The sequence below is a fragment of the Nicotiana attenuata genome, unplaced genomic scaffold (assembly GCF_001879085.1).
Source record: "Nicotiana attenuata strain UT unplaced genomic scaffold, NIATTr2, whole genome shotgun sequence".
NCBI lineage: Eukaryota > Viridiplantae > Streptophyta > Magnoliopsida > Solanales > Solanaceae > Nicotiana > Nicotiana attenuata.
This window is the reverse complement of record NW_017674987.1, coordinates 38264-51814: the sequence shown is the minus strand read 5'-3', so window position 1 is coordinate 51814 and position 13551 is coordinate 38264. Positions and strand designations below refer to the sequence as shown.

The window sequence follows — 13551 nt, the reverse complement described above, 5'->3', positions numbered from 1 at the left end:
AAAGATGCTAACTCAAGTGCCTCTTTCTTTGTGGCATGCATAACCCGAAAGATCTTGTGAAGCTGATTTAAGAAATCTTGCGGGTCCTCCCTCTAATATGTCCCCGTGAACTCTGGGGCACTCAAAGCAATAAACTCTCGGACCCTTGAACTCCTAGACCCCTCAGAAGATCCTGCACTAGCTGATGCCCTAGCCTGTTGCTGGGTAGCTACCAACTGTGTCAACAAATGCATCGCACTCCTCAAGTCCTGATCTGATGGAAGTGGAGGGGAACTGGATGTGCGGTCTCCCTAGGAATCTCCTCAGGTGGTGGAGGAGCCAGTAATGGCCGAGTAGGGGTCTCGCCTGGGCCTCAAACTGGGACCCATCTACTGGGGGTACCCTGCTGGTCCCCTCGCCTGCTGTTGTATCTCTCCTCTGGCTAGCCGTAGTTTTCCTAGTCACCGTCATCTGTGCATGCAAACACCAATACATAAGTTTAACTCAAATTTCCTATAACTCAGTTCTACAACACGATTTAGATTTGAAAGAAGGGTAACCAACTCCTAAATGCCCTGTAGTTCCCTGTTTATATAATGTGGTGCACAACACATCTATAAACAAGACCCTACTAGACACGGCTTGTAGACTCCCTAGGACAGAACTGCTCTGATACCATGTTTGTCACGTTCCGAACCTGGGGGGCGAGACCGGTACCCGGTGCCTCACTTAACCTAGCGTAGCAACTTGCGACTGAAGGACTCTGAACATACAATGTCATGCTTTGGCCAAGGGGCCACATTGCAAGACAATTAGCAAAATATAAAATTGAACGGAAACTAGCGTTGACTAAACATCAACATAAAGCTGGACCAACAAGGCCGTCATAACTACTATAGCTGACAAACCAACAAAATATACATACAAGGACTACAAGCCCAACATATTGCACTAACTAACAAGACATGTCTACAAGCCTCTACTGATGGATGTACTGTGATCGGAACAGGGCCCCGACCTACCCATAACATATACTCCATCCGATTCAAATTAAATGAGGTAGTTTGACTCGGCATGGAGTTTAAGGAAAAAAAGAAAGACTTTTGAAATTTATGGTCTTAAAAGCTTAAGGGGTAAAGCTTTGTGGGGGCCATGACTTTTGTGTGGTTATAAAAGCTTCTCGTTAAGGGTAAAATGGGTAAAATGAGGAGTTTAAAGTTGAATTATTTCTAAATTTATAAATGTGTCATTTATTTTGGAACAGACTAAAAAGGAAAGTACCTCATTTAATATGAAACGGAGGGAGTATACACAATACAAAACTCTAGACCCGGCAACTCCGAAGGACATGGAGCTTACCGATCAAGCTAAACTCGGGCAACACCTACTGAGGAGGTCTACCCGTCTGTTTGTCCGAACCTGCATGCATGAAATGTAGCGTCCCCAGAAAAGGGACGTCAGTACGAAATAATGTACCGAGTATGTAATGCAATAAAATAACTGAAAGCTAAAACTGAACTGATAATATAATAACTGAAAGTAACTGGGAGTCAAAGATGATCTGGAGATATACTTACCTGCTGATACTGACTCAACTCTCTCAATATAGTAAGTAAAATAAATGTCCGAACCTATAAGGCTTGGAACGTGTAACTGCTCTACCGTAGTAGGCTCGTGCATAGGCGCTCGACCATACTAGGCTCTGTTTCTCGGCCATTCTGGACACGCTCATAGGCGCTGGGCAAGAGTAGGCTCCGTATATAACTTACCATCTCATCAGAGGTTGCCCAATAGGGGCCTGCTCACCGATTATAGCTCGATGGTGGTGAAAATACTGTAATACTATATAAAGATATATATATAGACCCTCTGCTCTTTTTACTGGAAGAAGACAATACTCAATTGAATATAAAGTTCTGATAAGGGAGAATACTGTAACTTATGAGACTAGGATAATGTATATAAATTCGGGAGTACGAACTTTTCTTTATGCCTCATCATCAAACACATGTAGTTACGAGATCATGCCAAAATGAAGGAAGGGCTTAGCCTTAACATACCTTATCACAATCTTTCCAATCACCAAGTTGAACTCGCCTCTTTGCACCTTCATCTATAACAACGATAATAATACTATCATTAAGTTACGAAAGGTACAACTATCGCACAACGAACGACAAACTTATTTTGTATTAAACGGGCAGCATCTCCTCTATATTCCTTACTTCCTTCAAATTCAAGATAACACCAACAACACAAGAACACAACAACAACATATATATATATATATATATATATATATATATATATATATATATATATATATATATATATATATATATATATTATTTCCCAACCTCATATACACCACAAAATAGCCCAACACACCCCAATCTCTTTATACACAAAACGACCACCGTAACAGTGTCAAACAGCCCGAAGATATTACGACGAACGACCAGCCCACCACTCTGAATTAAGTGGTTTTTCTCCACACCCTTCCTCCTCCAAAACTCCACAAAACAGTAGTAAAACACGCATCCCAACAGCCACATAAAACAGTCCACAAAACTGTTCGCTACAAGTGAATAACTCGAACTCACAACTTCCGATCATCGTCCCATGAGTTCTTACAAATATAGAACAACTACCATGAATTTACAGCAGAAAAAATAGATGAAAGAGAGCAGTAAACTTACCTTATTTGTTGGATAACTCAGCTCCCATCTTGGTTCTTCAAACTCTAGGTTTTACCTCCAACACTCTTCTAGGCCAATGGGTAGATCAGTGGTTGCGATGGCTCTCTTGGTATCACACCTCGGCATGGTCGGGCATAGGGCCACGGGCTTAGAACTTGAAAGGGAGGGAAAATCAATTAGGGTTTATGGGAAATTTTTGGGAGGATATTTGCAGGGGTTTAGGTTTGGTTAATTGTGGTATATTATGAGTGTTATATTGCAGGATATAAGCCTTAAATGGGCTCTTTGGCCGACCCGAAATAACCTCTTTTTGGACTCTCATTTAAGCAAGTAGGTGACACACCTACTTGTCACCTAGCAGTCTGCGTAGTCTCGTAAAAACGTCCATATCTCTCTACTCCAATGTCGTATTGACAAACGGTTTAATGATTTAGAATGTAGGCTCATAGATCTCAATTTTATGGGTGGAACATCCCATAGCTCTAAGTATATTGGGAGAAAATCGCAGTTAAATTTGACCCAAATTTTCAGTAAAACTTATGAACGTAACTTGTGATGACTTTTACCGACTTTTGTTCCACAACTCGCTTGACTTCAAAACATAACACACGACTATCATATGACTAACATAACTCATAACATAACATCCTTATCATGTTAAGAACCCTAGTCTCACCCCAAAGGTACGGGTTATAACATTCCTAACTTGTCGACTTTAGACGAAACATTATTTTCTTCAATTCCTTAGCTTCTGAACCTTCCAACCCTCTTTGTACTTATTGTTCATGATCTTCAATATTTGTAACCTCTGAGGTAACATGATAACTTACTTTATATACTACCAAAGATAATCTCATTTTTGGCCTTACATTAGTTTGCTTATGACACACTTTTACGTTACGAGAATATGGGATGTAACATGTTCTTCCTTTGTTTTATTTTTTCAGAATTTCATTCTTTTCTGCTTTTGTTTTCTAGATATCAGATTTTTGAATTTCAAACTCTTTCTCTCTGCTGTTTCCGACGTATATGATTGAGTGTGTATTCAACTTTGTTAACGAGTGAGGAGTGTAGATGAGAGTGGCAAGATGAATCTATTCTGTGAGTGATGATGGGTATCTATTGTGTGTGAAGGATCAGGTGAGAGAGTGAGAATTCTGTGTATCCGCGTGGGTGCAAATAAGAGAGTGAAGAAGGAGAGGGGGCGGCTAGGTTTGGTGTATTTTTAGAGAGGGGGTCCGTTCCTCGATTGGAGGGGATAGGGGTTGTTTTAGTGGATGGGGAAGGGGCAATGACGTCGTTCCTGGGATGAACGACGTCGTTTAGGAGCTGAGCTAGGTGGGTCGGGTAGACAGGGGAATCGGTTGGGGCGGATTTGATAAAGACTGGGCCTAAGTGTTGGCCCAGTTCCGATATTAATCTCAAACAAACCTTCTCCTTTCTCTTTTTCTTTTTCCATTTTAGTCATTAATTAACTAATATAATATTGAGAAGTTGAATTGCGCAATTAACCTATTACATGAATTATCTAACAATTAAATTGATTAATTTGTGGATTAACCAACTCAATTAATTAATTTGAACCTAAAATGCAAAACAAACTAAAGTATTTTTGTATTTTAATCATGTATTTATGTAATTATTCCCTTAAAACTATGAATAAAAATCTAAAAATGCAAAGATAAATAATAAAATATTTTTAATGGCTTAAAATATACCTAATGAGGGAAATGATCTATTAATAAAAATAACATGCAATCAAGCACACAAATAATATTCCTAAAATTCTACAAAAAAATAAAAAATTATTTTGAATATATTTTAGGAGTAATTTCATACATGGGCAAAAATTACGTGCTCACCCTCCCTTCTCTTGGTAATTATTGAAATTCTTCTAAGTAATCCTTACTAAATTAATTCAAGCTTCTGCCCCTTCACTAAAATTTAGGGGGTGTGCATTCGAATCGGTTTATCGATAAAAAGAATCGATTATTTGTTATCGGTTTATCGATATCGATTTATCCATTTCGATTTCGAAATTTTCCTTATCGAGTTATCGATTTCGATTTTTTCCTCTTCGGTTATCAATTTATCGATAAATCGATAAGATATACTAAAAAGACAAATATACCCTTATTTTATAATACCCTTTCCTTTACCCTAAGTCCCTAACCCTATTATTTCCTCTACCCATTCTTCAGCGCCGTTTTTACCTTTCTCCTACTCTCCCGCGAGCTGCAAACCCAGCAGAGAAAGTGAACTTCGGCGTACTCTGGCGTACTCCGGCGACTTCAATAGTACGTTTCTCCCTCTCTCTCTCTCCGTGCCTTTGATTCCTTACTTTAGTTTCGTTACATGTGCTTGTTGATATAATTTTTATGTTAGAAATGGTGTTCGTCTTATTTTAGCTTCTTTTTGTCCATATTAGTTAGGCGTATTATAGCAATATACTTTCCGTGGAATCCCGCAAATTTTCTTATTGGTGTAATCGATAATCGAATCGATAAGCCCCAAGAATCGATAAATCGAAATCGAAAAAATCGAAACCTTATTGAAACGATAACATAAGTATATGTACAAAGATAATCGATAAATAATTATCGATAAGGTTCAAAATCGAATCGTTAAATCGAATGAGCGCGCTAAAATTCAAAGCCCAATTTTTGTTTGTTAAAGTCAGAGATAGCAAATTTACTCGAATTCAGCAAAGTTATACGCAACAAAGTTTTCTTCTTTATAGATCCACCTGCGCCATCCCAATGTATCAAGTATTCGACAAAAGCTTCACGAGTTTTTCCCATGTCAAACATGGGGTAATCAGCAATCACAAATTCACAAAAATCATCCTCGTCGGAATCGGGTCGTACAGATTGCTCAAATTCTGAATCCATCAAAGACCCAACTGAATCTTTCCATATATACAGAGTATATCTAGATATAGAATCGTAATCAATCTCCTTACCAAATTGTACATCATCCGAGTACAGAGAATACAAAGGTTTATCGGCGGAAGCGTTTCCATAGGAGCTGTTTACAGGTGTTTAAGTGTTCTGGTTTGAAGGCTATTTTAGTCCAAATATACATTTATCTTACAAATTCGGGGACAAATTTTCCCAAGAAAGAAGGCAGGTCATTACAAGCCCAACCCAAAAAATTCCCAAATCTTCACCACCGCCACCCTCCTCCCCTCTCCGCCGATTCCCTTCTCATTTCTTAATCGCCGATCAGCAACCTCCATGAACCGCCACCATCGCCATAGCTTTTAACTTCATCAATGGCGTTGAGATCAACTGGACGCAAGGTCTCATTTGACGTTCTCTCAACTTCCATCCTAGACGAAGATCACGATTACGATTCCTCCACCCCGACTCTCCTCCGATCCAATTCCGATCCTCCTCCGCAGCTTCTGCCTAATGATGACGCCACAAGCCCTACCGGAAACCGCAAGAGGAAGAAGAAAAAGAAGAAGCACAAGAGAATCGCCGAGCATTCCACAATTTCCGAATATTCCGTCACGGACGAGCAGCTAGGCCGCTCATCCTCCGTCGGGGAATTTAACGGTTACTGTTACAGTGTTGCTCAGAGCAGCAGTGTTGTGGTATGTGAGGAACCTGTTACGCTGCCGAAGCCTGAGAGTAATTGTTCAGTGAGTTCAGTTTCTGGACTTCCGTTTGGGGAGTTGAGGCAAAGAAATATTATGGTCAATGGAGTGACCAAAGAGAGTGTCGGATCACCACAGATTTGTGAGAGACAAAGTGAGAGTGTTGTTAAGGAATTGGAATCAAGGTCAAATTCGAGAGTCAAAGTGAATGTGAATATGAATGGGGTTGCAGGGAGGAGTTTGGAGAAGGAAGCGTCTTTAGATTGGAAGAAGTTGATGGCTGAAGATCCCAATCGTAAGCATGTACCTTTTTTGTTTTTCTTTAATGGTTTTCTAAATGTTTTTCATTTCCTGCCAATGTTTCCTAACTGTGTTCTGACTCTAATAGGAACATATTATGGCAACTGGAGGAACGTGTAGAGAAAAGATTGACGAAATACTTGAATAGAGAAATTCTAGTTCTAGAGAGAAGCTTGTATGAGGCATCCTTAATCATCAAATCTTTTCTCATGTTGAGAAACTACCTCATTGTACTTTAAACATGAAGACTAGCTAAATATATGACAATAAATTCACTTGGGGGAGGGAGGAGGGGTTGGGATGGTTGCCTAGTAAAAAATATGTCTTAGTCGCTCTTACCTCCCTGCTCGTTTTCGTTTCTTTCTTTTTTGAGAATTCCTGCCATGCTGCCTCTGCTCTCGTACGGGCCCCGAATCCCTTGCTTTTGGCTAAGGTCTTTATTTACCTTTTCTCATTAACAAACACCCCCCCCCCCCCTCCCACACACAAACAACTAATTAACAAACACTACTAGAATGGCGCGACACTATACCATAACAGATATAGTACTTACTGGAAAGAGAGAGCGAGACTGACCTACCCAAGAGAGAGAATGCAAGAGTGACTCCTCCCCATCACTTAAAGGCCGCAAGAAAATAATTTTCCATGGCCTTATTTACCAAGCTCGGGACTAGAGGAGCATTTTAGGAATTTGAGGTATCACTTGTAATGTAATAATAATGATGTCTCATTCACATAGTAATGTCCCTAGCTTTCGTCCTATTTTAGAGGCAGGTTTGGAACCCTGTATCTCTAAATTCAAATTTTACTTCTAATTTATGTTAGTTGCAGAAGAAAACTTCACATGTATCCTTTCTCTTACTTTAGTTGTGTGGTATTTTGTTAGAAACATTTCCGGTGGATAAGTCACCAATGAAGTGCTTCATGGAGGAGATGTATGCGGGTAATTCCTTAAGGAGTACAGTTGCCCGCGGGGATGAGAAAGAGCGGCAAAGAGTTTATGATACCATATTTCGCTTACCATGGCGATGTGAGCTGGTATAATACTTTATTAAGACACTGCACTATGAAGCATTCTCAAATTATATTTTGGATACATTATTCTTTCATTGCCCTCAGTTTCCTGGTGTTCACTTCTTGACTTGCATCTTTTGTTCCTCTGTTATTTATCTGCCCTGGACTGTGATAGTGCAAATTGGGGTTCTTTTTTTCTTTTTTTTAAATACTTTTACTTCCCAATATTATTCGGAACGAGCTGCAGACTAGGAGGTCCACTACCTGTTCTTCTCGGATATAGTCTTTATCTCATAAACTATCAAGCTGGTTTTGCTGAATGGATGACAAAACTATTGCTTTTGCAGCTTATTAATGTTGGCTTTTTTGTCTGCTTTGATTCATTCCTGTCACTGCTAACTGTCATGCCAACGAGGATAATCATGATCTGCTGGAGGTTTCTGAAAACAAGGTTGGTATTTCATGCTTCACTCTTCCTTTGTTCTTTGAACTTGAAATGATTTTTTGGGATCTCCACTCTCCAGGAGAGTTGTGTCTATCATACTGTCCTGAAATTATTCATCATACCATTGTGACCTTACAGCAGATGGGATGCAGAATTTTTTCTGTAATCTCAAATTAACCCTTTAATCAAACTGTTCATCTAAGATTTTGTCTAGAAGTAACATAAGATTTCCTTACTACCCCAATCCATGTTGATTTTTTAGGTTTGATTTAACTTGTTATGAATTTCATAATTATGCACAGATTAGGGATGTAATCTTGCATAGAATCAGTATTTTACCAAAAACTAAACCATATGTAATCACTATATATCTCAAACCGAACTCGAGGGAATAGGTAGGTTTTTCTTTCATTACTTATTCATTTCTTCTTAATGAATTTTCTCTATTCATAGAGGCTGATAATTTTTGGTGGTTTTGAAACCTATGGGAACATTGTGCAATGAGCTTTTAGTTACTGGTTTGTCATTGAATTTCTTTTGGTGTGAACTTGCAGCTGCCATATGGTATGCGTTGCTAAAATATCAACTTGAAGGAGATGAGGGATAGTTATTGGAGGGTGTACTGATATAGGATTTGTCCTTTTTGCGTTTTTTGGGAGTTTATTACTGATTGGGTATACCTTCATGTCTAGTGTTCTGTTCGGGTTTATTTGTGATTGGGCATATCTTCATGCTAGAGATCGAACATTGCAACAATTCTAACATTATTTATTTAGTAACAGAAATGAGGCATGATTATTAATAAAATTAAAAAGAAGACTTCATTACAAATTCTGCTGTGAAAAAATTCACGGTGTTTGAGCTTGCTTCCTTTGTTACTTCAGTCCCTGGAAAATAAAATAATTTTAAAGACAATAAAAGGGAAATTAAAGTTTCTTTTTGTAGAAAATGGTGTTCAGTTGGTGCCCCAGAGGTAATATATTCTCCAAGACTGTTCTCCAGTTGCACTTGGAGAAGTTTCTGTCGTTGCCAAGTAATAGTTCCTTGGTTAAGTGAATTTGCAGACTGGAACTTACAGGAGGACTATCAGTTGAAACAAGGGTAATGCCCTTAAGTACCTAAGAGGTCGGAAGTCTAGGCTAGGGATATATTTCCTTCAAACTTATTCTATTGTTTACCTCTGAAGTAGGAGACTTCCCAATCAAATTTTGTGGGAAGAAGAGAGACTGTCGTCTTGATTTTCCCTTAAAAACTTAAGAGTTTGTCCTTGCTTTTATTTTATGTCTTGCCTCTGTTATTGTTGTTGGTTATGGTGACTCTAAAAAAATTTATTCACCCTCTCATCTGAAGCACGTCTTTACTTTATTTCTTAGCTCCTTCCTTTCCTGACCCTTGATTTTGTTATGTTAAAATAAATCTATTCAACTGCAGCTTATGTTTACAAAATAACCTGACCATGCTCATGGCAGGCAGTTCAAGAAACTTTCCGCAGTTGAGCTTTCTGATATTGGCTGTTGTGTTGCCCTGGCCAGTGGGGCGATTTTGTTGCAACAAACAGGTGCAGTAGGATTCTTTAATCCTCACCCAGAGTCTTAAATTTTTGCTACATACTAATTACCCCAACCACACATCTGAGCTTAGACTTCTCAATTCTTGGTTTCTTGTTTGTTTAGTCTTACTCCTATTTGCAATTTGCTGTGGCAGATATCAGCCTAATCTATCACATGATTCGTGGTCAAGGGACAATCAAGCTTTATGTAGTTTACAATGTGTTGGAGGTGAGAAGTTGACTACTTTTTTATAATTAAGGGCATGTGCTAAGATGCCACAAATTGGTTGTACTTTATGTCGCCGTATCATGTTGAAGGTGGCTGGATTCTGATACAACATAACTAATTCCATAGAATGTAATTCGTGTTTGTGGTTCAAAGTAAAATAAATGAAATATGTCCCCATTCTTGCTGTTAAAGAATAGAATAACTTCGAAGGAGAAGCACCTCTAGTCATATGTTCGGATATGTTTCAGCTATCCTTCATCAAGTATCCTTTCATTCCAATCTTGTACAAGATATTGGTTTATTACACGTCCATGTTGCTGTCCTAACATCATTCAATATGCAATATTTTTGGTTAACTCCTTTTTTTGCAATTTATAGAAAATTTAAGGCTATATTTGCCCTTCTCGGCAGGTTTTTGATAGACTATTCCAAAGCTTTAGTGGAGATGTGATGCAGACTCTCTTTAATACAGCAGAAGGGCTTGCAAATAGCTCAACGGAAAATATGCAATTGTGGATGAGAAGATTTATTATGGATGAAGTTGTAGCTGTGGCTTCATCAAATATCCTTTCCATTCCTGTATTCTGGTCAATATGATAAATTTCATTCTTAATATTGTCTGGTTTCCTTGACTCCCCATACTTGTTCATTCTTTCATCTTGCTAGCTCAAGCCATCACTTTGTCAACCTGTATAGTTGCCCACAACAATGCATTATTTGCTTTGCTTGTATCAAACAATTTTGCGGAAATAAAGAGCAATGTATTTAAACGGTACAGCAAGGATAACGTTCACAATCTAGTGTATTTTGGTGAGTTATCTTCTAGCAGTATTTACCTGAAATTTTGAAGGTTCTCCATGATTAAAGAATTACTTATGAATCTGCTGTTGGTAGCTGGTTTTTTTCTTTATTATCTTGTGTGAAGTGATTCCATCTGTTGCATGTTCTCATTGGCATGTTTGTAGTCCCTATAGGTTGCATCTCAATGCCAATCAGTCAGTCAATCAATTAATTTACCTTTTCATAAAAATATCACCCAGTCAATTTAGTCTCAATTTCAGATGAAGTTACTAATTTCAGCATCTGTTCTAACATATTGACATTATCAATATAATAACTAAAATTAAACATCACTAAAATGTAATTACAAGATAAGTTCAATTGCAAATTTGATGTTCAGTTTCATTTATAAAAAAAGAAGAAAAGATAACTCAATTTTCTATTAATCAACTATGAAATAGAAATTTTCTGTAGATTAAATTTAATCTTTAAGTGCTTTAGTAATTTTATTAAGAGAGTAGAAGAGAAGCAAAAGCAAAAGCTCAAAAATCAGGAGTGGTAAAAGAAGGTGATTTGCATTTTAGAAGATTCATGGTCTGTAGAATAGAAAAAAGAGGTATGTCAAAAGATGCAGAGGAAGAGAAATAGAACTGGTTAAAGGAGACGTTACATTGCAGAAAAGAAGGCACAACAAAAAAAGAGGCGCTACAAACTGAAGAATAAAAATGAATCTTTTGCTTACATTCTTATGTTTTTACCTATATTTGCATTAATTTCAAGAGATTGTAGTTTTTTGAGACTTCCTCACTATGATTTTAGGTATACCTTGTCTTTTTCTAGAACATTCAACTGCCATATTGACATTTACTGGATTCTACATTTAGAGGTCTATGTAGGATATAACCTTAACATTTTCTCTCATTTTTCTTTTATATGTGCTATTTGAACATCTGTTGGCTGTCATTATTTCTAATCTTGTCTAATCTTATATGACTTGGTTATCAATCTTAACATCCACATTTCTAGGATTCTCATGGTTATATTTAGTCTTAGAGACCTTACTTTTACTCACCTTTCACATTGTTTGTTTCACTACCGTTCTAAAGGACTTGTATTTCACTTTGTTAAGGTTGCGTCTTAAATGTGAATAAAAATAAAAATTTAACACACAAAATACAAATAAGGTGATTATTGTCGAGTCCTTTGTTGATCATTGTTTTCAATGACAGTGTGGGTGGTACATCCCAACATTCAGATAAATGGTCCTTTCGGATCTGCCCTGTTATATGCACAGAAGAGTGCTCATTGTACTCACATGCAGAGTCAAATATATTATTTCTATTATCAAGTAGAAACGGTAGCAGTACCTATTTTCCCACTATTCTCAGATGGTGTCCATTAATTGTTAGTTTCAGTTTATGCATAACCAATCGCACATCTTTTCCGACCTTCTCTCTCTAACTTGTGCAACATAAAAAAGAATTTCCTCTTCCCTTGACATAGTGCTCTTGGCACCTCAGGAGAAGGAAACTCAGGGCCAATTTTGGGATTGCCTGTCTGATGGATTTGGATTTTATTGATGGGTGTGGTTTTTCTTTTTCATCTGTTCCTCCTGTTTTTACTAGTTTCCATGTTCACCCATCCATATATTAGTTGCTGACTGGTGACTCTTTATTTGTTGTTTTATTTATCATTTCGTTTAAGCTTAATGGTGTTTGGAAATGCTCAATCCTATGGTACTGATTTTATTTTCATATTTGTGCTTGATTACAAAGTTTCTGTGCATTTAAACTTTAATTCCATTGGCTGTTGGCAGATTCAGTGGAGCGGTTCCATATTTCGGCATTTCTCTTATTTGTGTTAGCTCAAAACCTTCTGGAGGCAGATGGACCTTGGTTTGAAAGTTTTCTTTGTGTAAGGCCTGCCTCTGATGCTCCTTGTGCAATGAAGTGATCAACTTGCTGAATTGTTTTTGAACTGGCTCATATAAAGAAATTTTCTTTTTGAATCCTGCAGAATGCATTTGTCGTCTACGTAAGTGAGATGACAATTGATATAATCAAGCATTCATTCATTGCAAAATTTAACAATATCAAGCCGATTGCCTTTTCAGAGTTTCTTGAAGATCTCTGTAAGCAGGTATTTTTAATTCATGGGCTGCTGTTTGATTTTGCTTGTAGAGTCAAGCTCTTTAAGCTGGTGGATTTCTCTGTTAAGCTCGAATAATTTGTAGTTTTATACTGCTATGTTGCTATCACACTCTTCATTCTACCAAGCCGTTGTGGCATCTTGTACTTTTTTCTTTCTGAAGATTCTGTTTTTCACGTTACTCTAATTGTCGACTTTTAACAGACACTGAATATTCAGACTGAAAATATGAAGAATAACCTCACTTTCGTCCCTTTGGCACCTGCTTGTGTGGTAAGTTTTTTCTGATTTGTCTAAAGCCGCCATCTTCTATCATTATAATTTCTGAATAAAATCATAGTCTCTTTACTTCAAAATACTGTACTTCATGGATTTGGAACATAGGGGAAGCGGGATCTATTCCCTTGGACTTGTGGGTTTCCTTCCTTTATACAGAGCTTGAAATGCTCATTTATTCCTTACCGAGCAACCTCTTTTGCATGTCAGGTAATCCGGGTGCTGCGTCCTGTGTTCGCTGCTCATCTTCCCTATAATCCGCTTCCTTGGAGGCTCTTTTGGATTTTTCTTCTGTCTGCAATGACATTTGTCATGCTTGCAAGCCTTAAAGTAATGATTAGCATTGGCCTAAAAAAACATGCGAGGTGGTATATAAACAGATGCCAGAGGAGAAAACTCCATAGCGACTAAGATACTATATCTTGATGAAGCTGCATACTTTGCTCAGATATACAGAACTCCTGTTTTTGAGAAGAGAAAAGAGGGATGGCCAGAGGGCGGGGTTTGGGGGGGGGGGGGGGAAGGACTAGG

The 13551-nt window shown here is 37.9% G+C and overlaps 1 protein-coding gene across 1 annotated transcript; it reads left to right on the top strand.

The window, feature by feature from the left end:
* Positions 1-5374: 5374 nt before the first annotated feature.
* LOC109219543 (protein POLLEN DEFECTIVE IN GUIDANCE 1) lies at positions 5375-13516 on the top strand. The gene is made up of 11 exons (XM_019384000.1): positions 5375-6574; positions 7466-7617; positions 7941-8044; positions 9508-9596; positions 9743-9816; positions 10228-10378; positions 10459-10626; positions 12413-12510; positions 12613-12735; positions 12949-13017; positions 13231-13516. Exons 1-11 carry the CDS (start codon positions 5953-5955, stop codon positions 13429-13431), a joined length of 1851 nt encoding a protein of 616 aa, XP_019239545.1. The 5' UTR covers positions 5375-5952; the 3' UTR covers positions 13432-13516.
* Positions 13517-13551: the final 35 nt, after the last annotated feature.